General features: G+C 44.1%; 1 protein-coding gene across 1 annotated transcript in view; it reads left to right on the top strand.

Moving 5' to 3' along the window:
* The first annotated feature begins 382 nt into the window (after nucleotides 1-382).
* Nucleotides 383-22,005, top strand: part of LOC126458164 (uncharacterized) — a 91,148-nt gene continuing 69,525 nt past the window's right edge. Inside the window, exons 1-2 of the mRNA XM_050095032.1 lie at nucleotides 383-558; nucleotides 10,235-10,502. Coding sequence (XP_049950989.1) covers nucleotides 399-558; nucleotides 10,235-10,502 — 428 coding nt within the window. The 5' untranslated portion in view covers nucleotides 383-398. The remainder of the gene's footprint in view (nucleotides 559-10,234; nucleotides 10,503-22,005) is intronic.

Raw genomic sequence — 22,005 nt, 5'->3', positions numbered from 1 at the left:
AAAGTTAAAACTGGAGATAAACGGCCACTGAGCCTGAAAATACGGGAGCCGGGAGATTATGAAAAAATGTCTCTAAATACGGGAGATCCCGGAAATACGGGAGAGTTGGTCACCCTACACGAGTATTTCAGAGAGGTGGCTATCGTCCTATAGGCATGTGGCAAGCGTACACACAAAACGAAAGAATACTTCTTTTTTTTTTTTTGACAGCTGTGTGGCAGCAGTTGGTCACTGTGACGGCAGAAACGGATATAGCTGTAATCGGGACGACAGCCGTCATCCTTCCTGTGGCTCAGTCATGAGGCGGAAGGACTCCCGACGCGCCTATCGTTATATTGGGCCCGTGCTCCTCGCGACGCGCACTGCTCGCCTTCCCGTCCCAGCGTCGGCAGCCGGCGATGCATCCAGCGGGCGCGGCGCTGGCTCTGCTGGCGGCGAACGGCACCCGTGTGCTGCGCTGCGTCTGCACGCACACCGCCGTCGTCAAGGCCGTCGACGGCCCGTTCGCTCTCAGTGCCGGCGAGCACGTCATGTGGGCCAAGTACTGCCACGCTCCCCGTAAGTACTTGTATTGTATTGCATGTTAACCGGGGACCTAGAAACGACGGAGAGGCTCCGTCCCCGCCGCAGCCGCAGTGGTCCACAACCCCACGACAACTACCGCAGTCCACTTCACCCCTCCGCCGCCCCATACCGAACCAAGTGTTATTGTGCGGTTCGGCCCCCGGTGGACCCCCCCCCCCCCCCAGGGAACGTTTTATTTATTTATTTATTTATTGTTCCGTGGGACCAACTCAAGGAGAAGTCTCCATGGTCATGGAACGAGTCAATATATGAAATTATAACACGATAGTAGAAACAGATATAATGAAATATAAAAAACATATTCAGTCGTAAGTTTAAATAAAGAAAATCAACAATGTAACACTGGAATTTGCTTAATTTTTTAGCTCTTCCAGGAGCTCCTCGACAGAATACAAGGAGTGAACCATGAGGAAACTCTTCAGTTTAGACTTAAAAGAGTTTGGGCTACTGCTAAGATTTTTGAGTTCTTGTGGTAGCTTATTGAAAATGGATGCAGCAGAATACTGCACTCCTTTCTGCACAAGAGTCAAGGAAGTGCATTCCACATGCAGATTTGATTTCTGCCTAGTATTAACTGAGTGAAAGCTGCTAACTCTTGGGAATAGGCTAATATTGCTGACAACGAACGACATTAAAGAAAATATATACTGTGAGGGCAATGTCAGAATTCCCAGACTATTGAATAAGGGTCAACAAGAGGTTCTCGAACTTGCACCACATATAGCTCGAACAGCCCGTTTTTGAGCCTAAAACACACTTTTTGAATCAGAAGAATTACCCCAAAAAATAATACCATACGACATCATTGTATGAAAATATGCGAAGTGGACTACTTTTCGTTTTGAACTGTCACTTATTTCAGATACTGTTCTAATGGTAAATAAAGCAGCATTTAGTTTCTGAACAAGATCCTGGTCATGGGCTTTCCACAACAGCTTACTATCTATCCGAACGCCTAGGAACTTGAACTGTTCCGTCTCGCTTATAATATGCCTATTCTGTCTGATCAAAATATCGGTCTTGTTCAATTCTGAGTTAGAAACTGTAAAAACTGAGTCTTACTATGATTTAGCATAAAATTATTTTCCACAAGCTACGAACTTATTTCATGAACTACATTATTTGATACTCTTTCAATATTACACACAAGATTCTTCACTACCAAGCTGGTGTCATTAGCAAACAGAAATATTTTCGAATCACCTGTAATACTAGAAGGCATATCATTTATATAAATAAGAGTGGCCCCAGCACCGACCCTTGGGGAACGCCCCACTTAACAGTGCCCCATTGGGACTGAACATCACTACCACTATCAATATTGCGGAGAATTACCTTCTGCTTTCTGTTCTTAAAGTAAAAGGCGAACCAATTGTAAGCTACTCCCCTTACTCCATAATGGTCCAACTTCTGCAGTAATATTTTGTGGTCAACACAGTCAAAAGCGTCTCACACCAGATGAGTGTAACCCCAATGTTTGCGGGGTAGAGTAACGGTGGTGTACGCGTACGTGGAAAACTTGTTTGCGCAGCAATCGCCGACAAAGTGTAACCGAGGCGGAATGAGGGGAACCAGCCCGCATTCACTGAGGCAGATGGAAAACTGCCTAAAAACCATCCACAGACAGGCCTGTTCACCGGACCTCGACACAAATCCGCCGGGCGGACTCCTACCGGGGACCAGGCGCTCCTTCCCGCCCGGAAAGACGTGCGTTAGACCGCACGGCCAACCTGGCGGCCGCCGTAAGTACTTACTTCTCCGCGCAGTACGAATTAACACGACGTTATCCACTGTGCGCTTTGTGACTTCTGAGAAGCGGCAGGGGTTGCACATATTGTCACCAGGGAAGATAACACATTTTCAGCCTGGGGGGAGACTCCGCTTAATTTTCAAACGTTTAGGGCAATAGACTGTTTCCAGCCTTTTGTGAGTAAGAAGATATCAGGGAATACGGTCTGGAAAGGTGTTAAATTAACCGTCTACGTCTCTTCATTGAGTTCAAAACGTTTTCCAGATGTCAGGCAATAGGTAGCCAAATATCGTGCACACTTCCTGCATTACCGGAGCACATTCGTGGGGAGATTGTGATGTACTTTGTCAGACTCGGCCACTTTACGTGAGTTCTATGATAATATTTTTCACATAATTTGGGCTTTCGGCAACTGTGGGAAGAGACTGCGGAGAAGAACGAATATCGTGAAGAGCCAAAGAAATTGGTATAGGCATGCGTATTCAGGTACAGAGGTATGAAACTAGGAAGGATATGGCGTTGCGATCGGCACTGCCTATATACAACAGCAAGAGCCTGGCGCAGTTGTTAGATCGGTTACTGTTGCTACAATGGCAGGTTATCACGATTTAAGTGAATTTGTACGTAGTGTTGTAGTCGTCGCACGAGCGATGGGACAAAGCGTCCCCGAGGTAGTGATGAAGTGGGGATTTTCCAACACGACCATTCCACTACTGTACCGTGAATATCAGTAATGCCGTAAAACATCGAATCTCCGACACCGTTGCTACAACACCAAGAAAACGATCCTGCAAGAGCGGGACCAACGACGACTGAAGAGAATCGTGCGACCCTTCCGCAGATTGGTGTACATTTCATTGCTGGGTCATCAACAAGTGTCATCTTGCGAGCCATTCAACGAAATCATCATCCATACGGGCTTTCGGAGCCGAAGTCCCAGTCGTGTACGCTTGATGACTGCACGACACAAAGCTTTACGCTTCTTTCGGGCCCGTCAACACTGACATTGGACTGTTGAAGACTGCAAACATGTTGCCTGGTCGGACGAGTCTCGTTTCAGATTCTATCGACCGAATGGGCGTGTACGGGTATGTGGACAACTTCATGAATCTATGGATTCTGCATATCGGTACGGGGCTGTTCAAGCTGGTGGAGGCTCTGTAATGCTGTGGTGAGTGTGCAGTTGGGGTCTGCATACGACTCCTGACAGGTGACATGTACGTAAGCATCCTGTCTGATCACCTACACCCATTGTGCACTGCGACGGACTTGGGTAATTCCAGCGGGACAACGCGACACCCCAGACGTCCAGAATTGCTACAGAGTGGCTAAAGCAGCGCTCTTCTAAGCACTTCCACTGGCCACCATAATACATCATAATACAGACCAATTCAGAATAAATATAGCAGTGACAGGGCTGCAGTTATTTAATGCAGAGAGATACAGCGATAAGAAGAACTGAGACTGTAATAAAAGTTCAAAATGTCAATCGCTGCGCAAGCGTAGTGAATCGGAAGCCAATGCATTGGGGTGATACGTTAACTGGAAAGTTCCATCCGATAAGAGAAAATGGTGAACGGCATTCTGCGTGTCAGAAATTAACAATCATCATTCCTTTACCACGGAGCAGACAATTTATCGGCGGCGACAAAATGAAGCAACTGCAAATGCCGACAACATTCGCGGAGGGCATCAGCAGTTTGAACAGACAGGATATTCGCGTAAAGGAAGAAGTGAAACGTATTGTCTCTTAGAGAGTCGTACTGTGTGCTGCTTATACGCAGGGGATCGGCGATGGGAGGCGTGAGCAGACGTCCTGCCTGCTGTCACCCGTATAGGTGGGGGATTACCCGCAGAAGGTGCGCCAAACAGTCTCAACTGCCTTCACGAATATTGATAACAATATTTTGTTATAGAAAATTTCAGGTAAGGTCTCTTACTCATTGGCCCTAGTCTTGACGTTACACCAATACAGTAAATATCACTTTTTGCAAAATAAATAATTAGGAGAGACTCTCCAGAGAATATACGAGGAGCCATGGAGTCGTACGAAACTACATAGTAGGTTATGGAGGCCACCAATTGAGGCAGTCTGTCATTAGACACGATCCAGTTGCAGTCTCCGTGTCGCCTGGGAGTGTAAACGTTTCCCATTCACAACTTACTTACGTTCATTGGTATCAGATGCGTAGCACTGTGAAGCTCGTAGTGGGTTGGGTTATTTTGGGGGACGAGACCAAACAGCGAGGTCATCGGTTTCATAGGGTTGGGGAAGGACGGGGAAGGAAGTCGGCCGTGCCCTTTCAAAGGAACCTTCCAGTCATTTGCCTGGAACGCTTTAGGGAAATCACGGAAAACCTAAATCAGGATGACCGGACGGGGGATTGGACCGTCGTCCTCCCGAATGCGAGTCCAGTGTGCTAACCACTGCGCCACCTCGCTCGGTGAAGTTCGTATTGGTCAATTGCAACAGACACACACACACACACACACACACACACACACACACACACACACCGTGAAGACATCCCGATTTTTCGGTCAATAGTGATATGTGCCGGCAGCCGTGTAATGGAATGTATAAGCGCCTGCCAACGAAATTAGCTCTCGAGCGAGATGACCTCATCAGTGCAGAGGATCTTGCCAGTGTATGGGTACGGCTCTGAAGTCACAGCGCACGGACCGCGCGTGTTTCCCCACAGAGATATTGGTGAACCTGGCAATACTTAGATCTGGGGTATTCCCCGGAATTACGTCAGAAAGCAAATTTCGGTTCTTCGTTGCAACTTCGTCCACGTTGACGGTAAGGAACTCGAAATTGTAATAAATGATACGGAATATGAATGAAAAAGATCTCGAAAATTCTTGACCGATCTACTTCAAGATGTTGCCCGATACAGTTATAAATATTTGGGGACGAACATCGGGTATATTTATGTGTAAAGTTTTTCTGTCAAAACCTACTGCGTCTTAGCTAAAACAGACTTTCATTGCACAGCACAGCATTTTCTTTCTCTCAGTGGACTCGTGTCTCAGCAACGCTACCATATCGGTCAGCAAATTCAGTTGGATTAATACACATATCAGAAAAATTTTAACATCATCCAGGTTCCCAGAACTCCTGAGGATAGACGTTGACTGTGGATATTGTATCACACACACAGTCCATTTGACTGTTCAGAGATCTCACTAAACCCACCCAAAGATATAAACAATCATGTATGAGCAGCGCCTGTTGGACAGAGGGGTCCGACAGCCGATCAGTTCCAGTCATTCTACCAGGAAGGAGGAACACGGCTCGTGTTGTCTGTAGTTCAACCATGCCTAGATGGTCAATACCGCGGTCGATAGCGTCCGCATTGTTACTTTGTGCCAGGAAGGGCTCTCAATAATGGTAGCGTCCAGGCGTCTCGGAGTGAACCAAAGTGATGTTGTTCGGACATGGAGGAGATACAGAGAGACCGCTACCTAAAGATTATGGCTCGTAGGAACCCTGACAGCAACGCAACCATGTTGAATAATGCTTTTCGTGCAGCCACAGGACGTCGTGTTACCACGGAAGCTGTTCGCAGTAGGCTGCATGATGCGCAAGTTCGCTACCGACGTCCATGGCGTGGCCCATTTTTGCAACCACGCAGCACGGTACAGATGGGCCCAAGAATATGCCAAATGGACCGCTCAGGGTTGTCGTCACGTTCTCTTCACCGATGAGTGTCGCACATGCCTTCAACCAGACAATCGTTGGAGGCAACCCGGTCAGGCTGAACGCCTTAGACACACTGTCCGGCGAGTGTAGCGAGGTGGAGGTTCCGTGCTGTTTTGGGGTGACATTATGTGGGGCCGACGTACGCCGCTGGTAGTCATGGAAGGCACCGTAAAGGCTGTACGATTCGTGAATGCGATCCTCCGACTGATAGTGCTACCATATCGGCACCATATTGGCGAGGCATTCATGGACGACAATTCGCGCCCCCCTTCGTGAATGACTTACTTCAGGATAGTGACAGCGCTCGACTGGAGCGGCCAGCATCTTCTCCAGACATGAACCCTATCGAACATGCCTGGGATCGATTGAAAAGGGCTGTTTATCGACGACGTGACCCACCAACCACTCTGAGGTATCTACACCGAATCGCCGTTGAGGAGTGGGACAATCTGGACCAACAGTGCCTTGATGAACTTGTGGTTAGTATGCCACGACGAATACAGGCATGCATCAATGCAAGAGGAGGTGCTACTGGGTTTTACAGGTACCGGTGTGTACAGCGATCTGGACTACCACCTCTGAAGGTCTCGCTGTACGGTGGTACAACATGCAATGTGTGGTTTTCATGAGCAATAGAAAGGACGGAAATGATGTGATGCAAAATTTTGTTTGATATGTGTATGTCAAACTATCCTAACATTGTTGAATAAATGGGTATCACAGTCGATTTCTGCCAGTTCGGTAAGTGTTGCGTGTTCCCATACAAGTGCAAAGCAACAAACTCTATTATATGACGCTCTCACAGGACTACAAAACACCGAATGGCAGCGCGTTTGTTGCTTACCTTGTAAGATATCCTACATAGTAACGTCGGCAATTACAGGCGAAATACAGCTCACAGGCGCATCACAGTGACTGAAACAGGAAGACAATGATATGTGCGTTATATTAATGAGAATTCTAGCTTTTCTGGATCTAGTTATTGTGACTCTAACAGAAGCTTTGGCAGGGAGCCAATGATGACAGAACACAAGTAAGTGTCGCCCCAGGAGATGAGAGTTCAGAACGTCTGGATGCAGGTGGGCGGGCGCCGTTCATGGCCCATACCGCACTGGAGCTGTGACGTCAGCAGCAGAGACCTGGCTGGGGAGCAGAGTCTGTGTGGAGCAGTTCAGGCGCCTCACGCCGAGTCTGGAGTCTACCACACCGACTTAAGATTACCTCTCCCCCTCGCAACCTGCAGAGATTTATGTGGGCGTGGCCAGCTCCTGTTCTCCATCTCGTCAATGAAATTATTTTACAATAACTGTATTTTTTACTTGCATGAAGCCTAGTAAATTTCACGCTGCTTTGGTAAGACTTGTTTTGGGCAGTTTTGTTCTGACGTTCAGAACTGATAAATAGCAACTTACGGCTGTACGTTGTTTCCGTGTATACACTGGTCTTCAGACTGCTCATACTCTGTGCGAACCGATTCTGTGACAGCATTGAAAATTCAAATTGTCTGTCTAAGACTGTCTTCAATTTCTTGATTACCGGGTTAGAAAGTGGAAGCACTTGTACAGAATATCTCCTCTATGGCTACCACAGTAGACCCCGAAAAAAATGATCATGTGAAACCAGACTAACGCTTTTTACGCATGTCATCCGAAAGCCCACAGTTCAACATGATGAGGTGCCGTTTTATTGACTTTCGTATAGTGTTTAACTAACGAGTATTATAAAAATTGGTATCCAATTAAATTAAATTTCTAACTGGCTTCAGGTAGGGACGACACAGTACAGATGGGGCGTCATGTGACAGGCGAGAAGTAAGCATAGGTAAGTTTGTTGAGGCCCTTGTTGCCCATGTTGTCTCTAAATTACCCGGAAGAAAGTATAAATAATAAGCTTAGCTGACGCAGTTAGCCGTAGTGAACTGCTACCCGAAAAGTTACACACACACACACACACACACACCCAGATATTAATACGATTTCAAAGTGTTGGTATAACAAGCAACTCTCTTTAAAGGTTTAGAAACATAAAATTGTGCAGTTCAAAAACTGGAACCAGTCAACTGACGTGAATACTGGAGTAAAAAATTTGTGAAGAGATGAAATCCAACAATAACATGGAGTCAGTCATAACTGAAGGAGGTGGTGGACTACGGTTCGCCGGCCGCTGTGAGCGAACGGTTCTAGGCACTTCAGTCTGGAACCGCGCGACCGCTACGGTCGCAGGTTCGAATCCTGCCTCGGGCATGGATATATGTGATGTCCTCAGGTTAGTTAGGTTTAAGTAGTTCTAAGTTCTAGGGACTGATGATCTCAGATGTTAAGTCCCATAGTGCTCAGAGCCATTTTTAGACTACGGTTCACTGATGGAATACAGGCAAAATCCATTCACTGTACATAGAAGCTAGCGAACAAAGAAGGTGTGTGACACGTCCTCAGTTCTTTGGGAACGGTAGCATATTGGTGAAGGGTGACAAGGTGGATTATGAGGCCGAAGGATCCATGGAAACACTGTTGACAGTATGAAAAGACATGTACTTACTCCAGTAGACGATCTAGCGGGGCAGACACGCTTCTCTCATCTTGGGTACAAATAACGGCTTCAACTGTATTTAGCCCTTTATTACTGGATCACTACCGGTTTCGTGACATCAAAAACGACATCTGCAGGTGAACATATGATTATGAAACATTAGAGCGGAAAAATTGGGAATCTTTTTACCCAACATTTGTGTCCGTCAAAACAAAAGTCCGCTAAAAGACGGAATGTCAAAGATTAAAAACAGCCAGATTGCAATATACACTACTGGCCAATAAAATTGTTACATCAAGAAGATGACGTGCTACAGGCGCAAAATTTAACGGACAGGAAGAAGATGTTGTGACATGTCAATGATTAGCTTTTCAGAGCATTCACACAAGGTTGGCACCGGTGGCGACACCTACAACGTGCTGACAAGAGGAAAGTTTCGAACCGATTTCTCATACACAAACAGCAGTTGACGGCGTTGCCTGGTGAAACGTTGTTGTGATGCCTCGTGTAAGGAACAGAATTGCGTATCATCACGTTTCCGAGTTTGATAAAGGTAGGATTGTAGCCAATCGCGATTGCGGTTTATCGTATGCCGACATTGCTGCTCGCGTTGGTCGAGATCCAATGACTGTTAGCAGAATATGGAATCGGTGGGTACAGGAGGGTAATACGGAACGCCGTGCTAGATCCCAACGGCCTCGTATCACTAGCACTCGAGATGTCAGGCATCTTATCCGCATAGCTGTAACGGATTGTGCAGCCACGTCTTGATTCCTGAGTCAACAGATGGGGACGTTTATAACAACCATCTGCACGAACAGTTCGACGACGTTTGCAGCAGCATGGACTAGCAGCTCGGAGACCATGACTGCGGTTACCCTTGACGCTGCATCACAGACAGGAGTGCCTGCGAAGGTGTACTCAACGACGAACCTGGGTGCACGAATGGCAAAACGTCATTTTTTCGGATGAATCCAGGTTCTGTTTACTGCATCATGATGGTCGCATCCGTGTTTGGCGACATCGAGGTGAACGCACATTGGAAGCGTGTACTCGTCATCGCCATACTGGCGTATTGCCTGGCGTGATGGTATGCGGTGCCATTGGTTACATGTCTCGGTCACCTCTTGTTCGCAGTGACGGCACTTTGAACAGATGTGTTACGACCCGTGGCTCTACCCTTCATTCGATCCCTGCGAAACCCTACATTTCACCAGGATAATGCACGACCGGAAGTTGCAGGTCCTGTACAGGCCTTTCTGGATACAGAAAATGTTCGACTGGTGCCCTGGCCAGCACATTCTCCAGACCTGTCACCAATTGAAAACGTCTGGTCAATGGTGTCCGAGCAACTGGTTCGTCACAATACTCTTGATGAACTGTGGTATCGCGTTGAAGCTGCATGTGCAGCTGTACCTGTACACACCATCCAAGCTCTGTTTGACTCAATGCCCAGACGTATCAAGGCCGTTATTACGGCCAAACTGCGTGAAAATGTAATCACATGTCAGTTCTAGTATAATATATCCGTCCAATGAATACCCGTTTGTCATCTGCTTTCCTTCTTGGTGTAGCAATTTTAATGGCCAGTAGTGTAGAAATAAGTAGTGTAGAATTGACCGGTCTGTGTGGAGACACTGAGCTGACTTGAAATCGTTTCACAGGTCGTTACTACCTGCACGGGTCGTGCGAGACCCTCGACCCGCCTTCCGTCGCCGTGCCGGCCGTGGCACGCCTCGTGCCGCACGGGAACTACGAGTGGCCGCCGCCGCCGCCGCCGCCGCCGCCGCCGCCCGCGAGCGACGAGGGTCGGCGCTGCGCCAGAGGCGTGGAGGCGCTGCGCAGCCTAGGGATGGACGAGGCGTACCAGCTGGTCGAAGACATCCAGTGCCGCGTCGCCGCGGACTGCATCGACTCCTGCTCCGCGCGATGGTACGTTCGCAAGTGAGGGTCCCAGCCACTAACCGTGCGTCTAATCATTTTCTCCTCTTCTTAAAGATGTTCTGTACGCTGTTCTCTTTAATGCAGTGCTTTCCATTCCCTTCTGCATCCTCATGGCCTTTAGAGGCAGTTTCCCACCCCGAGAGCAAAGAGGGCCCCGAGCCTCTGTCCACTCATCCACCCTCTTTGAACAGCCATTGGCTGAATGAGGGATCAATACTTACGCCGGAAATCTTAGGCCCCACTGCAGACGATTTTTATTCAGAATTTAAGCGGCGGCGGGTTTCGAACCCAGGGCAGAGAACGTTTTGATTACCAATAAGAACATGCTGCTTGTAACTTGTAATGGTACTTGAATTACGCAACCATTACGGCACCTCATCAGAACGTCTCGATATCAGTAATATTCTACTGTGTTTCTGCAAAGTAGTTAACATATTCATGAGACAACATTCAGATTTGATTTCATTTGTGATACATCGATATGCTTATATTGCAATGATATTATTCTTATGTGCATTCCTTCTTTTGTCACTATCATCTTTGACTTACTTGTAACTCTAATTTTTGGGCGCGTAAGCAATAGTTAGTTAGTTGTTAACTTGTTAGAGAGTCGGACCATGAGAAGGTCAAGTCTTGGACGTCACGTTGGAAAGACGCGTATTGTAGTCCGCTTATAAAATGTGAACTTTAACAGTGACTGTGAGAAAGATGTTTTCAAGTACGTTTTGTATTGTGAAGTGATGTTTTGTGTTTACGTGATAATGCAATTAAAAGGAAGTGTAACTTAATTTCGGAGTGCTAATTATTTTTTTCACATCACCATTGTCCAGCAAAAGTGTAATCTTCAAGGATGGTTTGTGAGGCGCATCTACAAAACTTTAAGGATGGTTTGTGAGGCGCATCTACAAAACTTTTGAATATAGCAGAATAAAACCTAGACCTCTTTTCATCCGAGCTTGGAATCATAACCACCTAGATTTTCAACGATTGAGCCATGATTTTACGATGAGACCAGCGTGGGAAACACAAAAAGATGAGTGCCTAGTTTTTTGATTACTACGTGAAATGACTTTATTAACTGCGCTCTAATGACACCTGCCACATAATATGACTGTTGTTGCCCGAAAATGCAGTATTTAGCAGCGTGAGCAACACCACAATCGTTATTAAATTGTGACCTTTGTTGTGGTAGGTTTGTTAGAAACTCAAAAAGTGTCACGATGATCTCTCCATTGGCAAAAGATTCTGGAGCAGTCGCCCATTTCACATCTCCGGGAGGGGACTCTCGGAGGTCACCATGAGAAAAAGATTGAACAATCAATGAAAGGATAACGTTTTACGAGTTGGGGCGTGAAAAGTCAAAAGTTTGAACATGTGAAGGAAGCTACAAAATCTGAAATGGGAAATGGTAAGGTTCAGTGTACACGTAGTGGGACGATACTAAAGTGAAATGGAAAGAAGACGAGTACTTCTGGTCAGGTGAGTACTGTGTAAAATCAACAGCAGCAGAAAATAGCATAACGGCAGTAGGATTCGTTATGAATAGGAAGGTGGGACAGAGAGTGAGTTACTGTCAACAGTTCAGTGGTAGGATTGCTCTCATCAGAACCGACAGCAGACCAACACCGACGACGACAGTTCAGGTATACATGCCAACGTCGCACGCGGAATATGAGAGAGAAAGAAAATATATCACGATATTGCACGGGTAAGTCAGTACCTAACAGAAATGAAAATCTGATAGCCATGGAGGACTGCAGTGCGATTGTAGGGGAAGGAGTAGAAGAACAAGTTACAGGGGAATGTGGGCTTGGAACTAGGAATGAGAGATGAGAAACGTTGACTGCATTCTGAAATAAATTTTAGTTAGTAATAGCGAACACTTTGTTCAAGAATTGCAAAAGGAGGAGGTATAATTGTAAAAGGCTGCAAGATGCAGGAAGATTTCAATTACGTCACAGTGCAAAATACCGTCGTTATAATTACTCCCATATCATGACGGTACTTGGCACTACGCACTGTAAAAATTCGCTGAAAATGATGAAAATATTTATATAGTTAGCGTTGGTGCTGTTCGTAGATTTTTGATAAAAATGTTAGTTTAGACTGAATATTTAGCTCGAGCCGCGACGTGCTATGGCACGAAAATATATATATTTGTTACACTCAACACCCAGCTTAATTGAGCGGCCCAGAGATGTGGCTGGTCTCATTGCTTAGCTACGTTTTTCGTCATAGGGTGCCAGCTCACACCTGTCGTAAACTCAGTTTTCAAGCTGAAATAAAATATTTAAAAAAAAACACAGGCAGGTATTGCGGTTAAATTCAAAATATTGATTCACTCACGATGATTTATAATTTGTACATGTTGTTTATTTCTGTATTCCACGAATAGTCTTCAGTATATTGACTAAACACTTAAATGCAGTCTGAGGGGCTGTTACGTAAGGGCGGCCGTTAATAACTGATGCTACAATAATTCACTATGAAATTCGTATGTCGCGATCACGGTACTCGACAGTCTGTTCACAGTTCACAAAATACACTGTTGTCTGCTGTCCTAAACCACTATATTGCGCGCCGCGCGGGATTAGCCGAGCGGTCTAGGGCGCTGAAGTCATGGACTGTGTGGCTGGTCCCGGCAGAGGGCATGGGTGTGTGTGCCTAGGCTAATTTAGGTTAAGTAGTGTGTAAGCTTAGGGACTGATGACCTTAGCAGTTAACTCCCATAAGATTTCACACACATTTGAAAATCTTTGAACACTATATTGCGCTCAACTTGATCGACTTCGAACGTCGCTACATACGTACTGGTCTCCGATGATGGCTACCAACCCAATACTACCCCCAGGTGGGAGGCGCGCCCGGCTCTTAGTGTCGCTCAAACTCAACTCCAAAATGGCTGCTCTGTACACCCTCGAAACGACTGTCTAACTCAAAACAATGTTTGACAAATAAATTACGAATATTCTAAAACCAAACACGAAAAAACATATGATACATTGAAAAATATTCCGTGCAATAACAATTTAAAGTCCAATTGTTCGTATCTACCACCGTTTTCTCAAAAATAATGTTCTGGTGGCGTGATTTTGCTTTTCCCGGTTTTTTAAACCAAACATAACTAAAAAAATAAAAATACATACTTAAATACTCACCCATCTCTTTAAGCCTTAGAATGCTACCACTAGTTACGCCTCTTTAAATTTATTTATTACCAAAAACACGGTTTCTCTCAGTCGAATCCCATATTCCGACCTCTCATTCAAAAACAGTATATATTCTTTTAAATCAGCTATGATTGCTCTATGCAGCTCTGGTAGCCGCATCTGTAAACACTTTGTTCATATTAATTGGCCGAAGCGTTACGGAGATATTAGCTTTTGAACGATCATAAATTTACAATTTTTAAGATTACAATAATTTTTAAACTATTACATATCTTTGTGACGCGTCTAGATAATTTAGCTTTACGTATTTGTCTGCCCATGAGTGCCAACTCGCACCTCAGTGTCACTCTTAGTTCTGTTTTTATCAAGTTTTCTCTGGCATATAAATTCCTCCAAACGCACAAACACGGCCATCCCCTCCCCTGCCGCCGGCCTGGGTGGCCGAGCGGTTCTAGGCGCTTGAGTCTGGAGCCGAGCGACCGCTACGGTCGCAGGTTCGAATCCTGCCTCGGGCATGGATGTGTGTGATGTCCTTAGGTTAGTTAGGTTTAATTAGCTCTAAATTCTAGGGGACTGATGATCTCAGACGGTAAGTCGCATAGTGCTCAGAGCCATTTGAACCATTTTGAACCGCTCCCCTGGCAAGCTTCCGCTCGGGTTTTCCAAGGCCGAGTAATCGCTAGCCATTCGCCACAGCCCCGTAGCAACCGCCAGCCACGTTCTCTGCGACGGAGAACTGCCGCTCTAATTTATTCCCAGAGCTTGTACGCTCACAGTTTCCACACTGAACCTGATATGAAAATACAAATGGTTCAAATGACTCTGAGCACTATGGGACTCAACATCTATGGTCATCAGTCCACTAGAACTTAGAACTACTTATGAAAATACAGTCAAGACTTGTACTGATAAGTAATCAGATACAGTTTCTACACGGAACCTGACATGGAAATACTGGCTTCTGTTGAATTCTATTTTATGGGTGTCATGCCGTGGTCCAAGGCATATTTCTATGCCTAACGCATCGTCTCCAGGTGCTGGAGTCACCCTTAAAGCCTATGAAGATTCAGATAACAGTAACTTAATGAAATGTCGGAGGAAACCACTCTGAGATTTAAATTCTGAAAAAGACTTTCCAAGTCTTTCAGCAAATAAGGCAACGCTGCAGTGATAATGAGGTAGTAAAACTACGACTGTAAAATTCGGGGTGTATTATAACCAGCAAGATATAGTGAGTACTACAAGAAATCTGCTGAATTTCGATTGCACGATAAGTCACACAAATCTGAAGGCTGTAAATTCAGCTAAATACTTAGGTATTACACTTACAAATAACCGAAGTTGAAACAATCACATAGAGAATGTCGTTGGTAAAGAAAACAAAAGGCTGCGATTCATTCGCAGAACACTTAGAAGGTGCAACAGGTCTACTAAACAGATTGCTTCCACCATGCTTGTCCGCCCTGTTCTGGAGTATTTCTGTACTCTGTGGGATCCGCAGAAGGTGGGACTGACGGATGACACTGAAAAAGTTCAAAGAAGGGCAGATCGTTTTGTATTGTCGCGAAATAGGGGAGACAGTGCCACAGACAAGAAACGTGAATTGGAGTGGCAATCATTAAAACAAAGGCATCTTTCACTGCGACGGGATCTTCTCATGAAATTTCAATCAACAGCTTTCTCCTCCGATTGCGAAACAGACTGTTGGCACCTACCTACGTAGTGAGAAATGATCATCGCGATAAAATAAAAGATAAGTGCTTGTTTGTCCCGAACGCCGTTCGAGAGTGGAACGGCAGAGAGACAGCTTGAACCCTCTGCCACGCACTTTATTGTGAATAGCAGAGTTATAATGTAGATGTAGCGGATACCCCACAACCCACAGCCTAGAAATGTCTTACCAGATCAGAAGTTCTCCCATCAAGACTGTACAGTTTATCAAAAATTCACAAACCTGACATTCCGTTAGGACCTCTTGCTAACGCTATTGATTGTTTGACAAAAGAGATTGCTAAACACTTGGAGCAAAAAAACCTATGAACGTTTCTGGTCATATTATTGAAAAATCAAAACCCTTGAGATTGAGCCCAAGAGAGACTCTAGTGACTGTAGCTGTTGTATTCCTGTTTACTATGGTTTCTCTGAAAGAAGTGATGTCACAACAAGAAGGTATTTTTGCAAAGTATATAGCAAATCTCATTAACCCTTCCCACTCCTCTAGCGAAATGCTCATACTCTAATACTCTAGTGGGGTCTCGCAGTACCCCAATAAGTTAAACGACACTGCAAGTTAAAGAAATTTTATTTTGAGTTCCACTTTTATCACTGAACATTATAAACATTTTAACGCATTTGAGATATCAGGTTACCTTCCGTTCAGAAGACTGTTGCACGCAGAGAGTGTTATATTGAATTGTAAACAACGGATTTCAGCTATCAGTCGTCATTTTTAAATTTTATTGGCAGATCTAGATTTCAGCTAGAAACTAGCCATTCTCAATGCACTATCATTTTTGATCAATGCCTGTTGGTCGGGCTTCACCCACAGTTCATTCAATTAATCGATTGTCACGTTCGCTCCTGGAGTATAATACTTTTGACATTTGTCTATAAAGAGTTCCCAGATATCTCTAATAGTTGCAATTCTGTCATCAGCCTTCCTAGCATCTCTTGTAGTAACACAATCGAAACGCAGACAAGACAAAATGAATAAAAATCTATGAACGCTCATACTTGCTAAAAACACATCACGACCAGTTCTATCATTAGCAAAAATTTCAAGAACATTTTCGTGATAAGATTTGATTACTCCAGATAAATAAAGCAGGCCCAGAAATGCTCTCAGTTCTATTATATCTAGCACCTTCATGAATGCTGGCTGAGGAGCTCTGTATTTATTTGACGTCATGTATCTTGACGTTTCTAATGGTGAGAATTAGTTGTAATAAATCTTTAGTAACGAACAATTCCAAGCAGGTAATACGTCTGCTGAATAAAGCGCTTTTGTCTCGTCTAGCGCCTGGAAGGCGACTAACTATATTGTGAGCACACGTACGAGTTGTAGGAGGAGCTTCTTTTGAGCACTTGTAGCACTGCCTTTTTCCAAAAAAATATTTGTCAGTGGAAAGCCTAATACACGCCTCTTCATCTGATTCTTCACAACTACATTCTGATGTAACTTCAGAGATGGAATCATGATCACTTAGTATAAATTCATCCTCATCTGATGTGCTCTCCTCATAAGATTGCAAAAACGCAGGATCATTCACTATTCTTTCCAACTCATCATCTTTTGATGACTTCGATGACGCTACTCTGAAAAATAATGCATACATACTCACATAACCTTAAAAATTGACGTTATCATTGGAAGTTTGCTCTTTTCGAAGTACTCTAAGACTTCAGTCGCCTAAAAGACTAATTTAGATAATGAAAAACAACTTAGGTTAATTCTCTGGTGGGGTATTCTGAGACCTCTTTCTCTTTATCTCACAAAATATTACCGGAAACACCGCATCCAACACTTCGTGTTAAACGGCATCACTTCACTGAGAACTACCAAGAACACAGGCGCCATTTGTTGTTCCGTTGACATCTATGTATTGTATTCATATCACGTTGGGTTCTCCAGGACCCCACTAGAGCAGTTAAGGGTTACATATTGTCTCACCAAGTTCCATTCTATGGGACAGTAAATTCTACGAGCAAACTAATGTTGTGGCTATTGAAACCCATCAGCGCAGTTGTAGGGAATTTCTTCATGAAAAAATTAAAGAAATAGTTCTTCAGATGACCGAGAAGAAACCCTCTTGTGGACTGTGGTACATTAATTTTCGCTGTATGGCCTCATGTAGGAAAAGAAATATCAGACTGTCTAAATTTTCTGAGTGATGTTAATTCTAATGTAAAGCCCACTATGAAAAGGAGATTGAAGTAAAACTTTCGTTTTGGGACGTACAGGTACACAAAAAGCCCGACGATGCTATACCTTCACAAAAATTGGTCTCCATCCCAAGCAGAAAAATAGGTATAATCAAAACGTTGGTGGATCAGGCTAAGTAATCCATAAGCCACAGTACTTGAGCGAAGATCTACCTTCAGAAGAAACGGCTCCTTTGACAAAGAGACAAAAAGGGAACTATCTCCTTGAAGATGATGAAAATGAACCAAAGTAAACCTCCCACTGTTAAAAGCAGTCACATATCACACCAAAAGAATACCAAAATGTTTGACAGAGTATTTAAACCACCAAGAAGTATTCAAACACTGCAAAAGACATGTGCCTTCTGGCTACCCCAGAAAGAGATACAAATTTCATTGCACATCTGGTCAAGCATACATGTTGTTGTTGTTGTGGTCTTCCGCCCGAAGACTGGTTTCATAGAGCTCTCCATCCTATTTTATCCTGTGCGAGTCTCTTCATCCCCGAGTAATTACTGCAACTCAACCTATATCCTTCTGAATCTGCTTACTGTATTCATCTCTTGCTCTTCCATTAAGAGTTTCACACACCCCTCCCCCCACCCCTCTTCTCTCCGGTACCAAACTGGTAATCACATGATGTCTCAGAATCCGGCTGCCTCGGTGCAGGTCTTTTTACATTCGACGCCACTTTGGGCGACGTGCGCACCGGATGGGGATGAAATGATGATGAAGACAGCCCTTCTTGTAGTCACAGTGTACCACTAATTTCTGTTCTCCTCCATTCTATTCAGTACCTCCTCATTAGTTCCGTGATCATCTCATTTAATATTCAGTATTCTTCTGTAGCACCACATGTCAGAACTTATATTCTTTTCTTGTCGAAACTGTTTATCGTCCGTGATTCACTTCCATACTGAGCTACACACCTACACTCCATACAAATATTTGCAGAAAATGACTTCCTGACACCTAAATCTATGCTCGATGTGAACAAATTTTATATCCTCTCTACTTTGGCCATTGTCAGTTATTTTGCTGCCTGTACAGTAAAATCATCTTCTATGATAAGTGTCCCATTTCCTAATCTAATGTCCTCAGCATCACCTCATTTAAGTCGATACATTTCATTACCCTCGTTCTGCATTTGTTGACGTTTATCTTATATCCTTCTTTCAAGACTCTGACCATTCCGTTCAAATGTTCCTCCAAGTCCTTTGCTGTCTCTGACAGAATTACAATGTCATCGGCAAACCTCATAGCTTTTGTTTGCTCTCCCTGGACTTTAATTCCTACACCAAGTTTTTCTTTTGCTTCTTTTACTATTTGCTCAATATTCACATTGAATAACGTGGGAGATAGGTTACAACTATGTCTCACTCGCTTTTCAACCATTGCTTCCCTTTTATGCCCCTCGACTATTATAACTGCCATCTGGTTTCTGTACAAATTGTGAATATCCTTTAGTTATCTGTATTTTACCCCTGATACCTATAGAATTTGAAAGACAGTATTCCACTCAGCATTGTCAAAAGCTTTCTCAAATGCTATAGATGTAGGTTTGCCTTTCCTTGACCTATCTTCTATGAGGAGTCATAGGGTCAGTAATGATTCCTATGTTCCTACATATCTCCAGAATCCAAACTAATCTTCCCCAAGGCCGGTTCTTATCAATTTTTCCATTCGTTCGTAAAGAATTCGTGTTGGTAGTTCGCAATCGTAACTTATTACACCGATAGTTTGGTAATATTCACATCTGTCAGGACCTGCTTCTTTGGGAATTGGAGTTATTATATTTTTCTTGAAACCGGAGAGTATTTCTCATGCCTCTTATATCTTTCTCGCCAGTTGGAGTGTTTTGTCATTGGTGGCTCTCCCATGACCATAGAAATGGAAATGAGAATTTGGCGTCATTGGCCGGAGGCCCCTTGCAGGGCAGGTCCGGCTGCCTCGGTGCAGGTCTTACTACATTCAACGCCACATTGAGCGACCTGCGCTCCGGATGGGGATGAAATGATGATGAAGACAGCAAAACACCCAATCCCTGAGAGGAGGAAATCCCCGACCCAGGCGGGAATCGAATCTGGGTCTGTAGGACGGCAATCCGTCATGCTGACCACTCAGCTATCGGGGCGGACTCCCATGACCATCAATAGTTCTAACAGAATGTTGTCTAGTCTCGGGGCCTTGTTTCGACTTGGGTCTTTCAGTACTCTGTGAAATTCTTCATGCAGTATCATATCTCACATCTCATCCTCACCTACGTCCTCTTCCATTTCTGTAGTACTGCCCTCAACTACATCTCCCTTGTATAGACACTTTATATACTCCCTCTGTATACTCCTTCCACCTTCGTGATTTCCCTTTCTTGCTTAGGTCTGGTTTTTCATCTAAGCTCTTGATATTCTTACACGTGGTTCTCTTTTCTGCAAAGATCTTTTTAATTTTCCTGTAGGCGGCGTCTGTCTATCTCCGAGTGACATATGCTCCTAATTTCTTACATTTGTCCTCTAGCCATTGCTGCTTAGACATTTGCACTTCCTGTCACTCTTATTTTTTACGTATTTGTATTCCTTTTCGCCACTTTACTTACTGTACTGCATTTTTATATTTTCCTCTTTCATCAATTAAATGCAACATCTCTTGTGTTATCCAAGATTTTTTGTAGCCCTCGTCTTTTTACCTACTTGATCCTCTGCATCCTTCACTTTTTCTTCTACTGTATTTCTTTCTTCTGTTTTTGTGAAGCGTGCCCTAATGCTCCCTCGAAACTTTCTACAGCCTCTGGTTCTTTCAGTTTATCGAGGCCCCATTTCCTTAAATTCCTGGAATTTACAGCTGCCTCTGGAAATGTCTTGCAGATAAAAATCTGGTTCCGAAATCTCTGTCACATCACTATGTAATCAATCAAAAACCTTCAGATGTCTCCAGGTCTCTTCCACTTATACAACCTTCTTTTATGATTCTTAAACCAAGTGTTAACCAAGTGTTAGCTATGACTAAATTATGCTTTGTGCAAAATTCTACCTGGAGGCTTCGTCTTTCATTCCTTTCCCCCAGTCCATATTCACCTACTACTTTTCCTTTTCTTCCTTTCCCTACCATCGAATTCCAGTCCCCCATCACAATTAAATTTTCATCTCCCTTAACTATCTGAATAATTTCTTTCATCTCATCATATATTTCTTCAATCTCTTCCTCATCCGTGGAGATAGTTGGCATATAAACTTGTACTACTGTGATGGGTGTGGGCTTCGTGTCTATCTTGGACGCAATAATTTGTTCACTATGCTCTTCATTTTAGCTTATCCGCGTTCCCACTATTTTATTCATTATTAAACCTACGTCCTCATTGCCCCTATTTGATTTTGTGTTTATAACCGTGTATTCACCTGACCAGAAGCCCTGTCCCTCCTGCTATCATATATCGAAGCGAAACATGGACGGTAAATAGTTTGGACATGAAGAGAATAGAAGCTTTTGAAATGTGGTGCTACAGAAGAATGCTGAAGATTAGGTGGGTAGATCACATAACTAATGAGGAGGTATTGAATAGGATTGGGGAGAAGATAAATTTGTGGCACAACTTGACTAGAAGAAGGGATCGGATGGTAGGACACATTCTGAGGCACCAAGGGATCACCAATTTAGTATTGGAGGGCAGCGTGGAGGGTAAAAATCGTAGAGGAAGACCAAGAGATGAATACACTAAGCAGATTCAGAAGGATGTAGGTTGCAGTAGTTACTGGGAGTTGAAGAAGCTTGCACAGGATAGAGTAGCATGGAGAGCTGCATCAAACGAGTCTCAGGACTGAAGACCACAACAACAACAACTTACCTACTCTATTAAAGGATCTAATATTGCACATAGTTGCCACAAACAGAAGCACTAACTCCGAACTTAGTGAAAAGCGGAAGAGTTACGTGGAAAACACGGATAAATCAGTAGTGAGAGAACGTGCAGTCGGATCAGGGAACTACCAAATTCTTATGTTCCACACTATGGTTTTATGATCTAATGGCTACTTAGGTAGGATTTATAGTGTGTTCACAGAAATTCAAAATGAAAAATCAAGTTTAACAGAAACTAAATGAAATGAGACAGGTTGTTGGCCTCAGAGCTGAATAAAGCAGAAAGCGCATACTCTTCCCGATTACAAGCTGCATCACACGGGTCGGCGTGACTAGGCGAACGTAAGCAACGGTATGATGAGGTCACGACCCGACCGTTGCATGGATACGTGTAAACAATTTGGCTTGCAGAACTTGTTTACTTTTGAAACTGCTCTCTGAGCCTTTATATCTTTTGACGATGTCTCCAGCATTTGGAGGTCGAAACGTAATGCAGATAACGATGGCTTGGGTGACGGGTTAATGAGCACAACACAAGATTCACCATG

This window comes from Schistocerca serialis, chromosome 2 (genome assembly GCF_023864345.2).
Source record: "Schistocerca serialis cubense isolate TAMUIC-IGC-003099 chromosome 2, iqSchSeri2.2, whole genome shotgun sequence".
NCBI lineage: Eukaryota > Metazoa > Arthropoda > Insecta > Orthoptera > Acrididae > Schistocerca > Schistocerca serialis.
The sequence above is the reverse complement of the archived record's forward strand: the minus strand, read 5'-3'. Positions and strand labels throughout refer to the sequence as shown.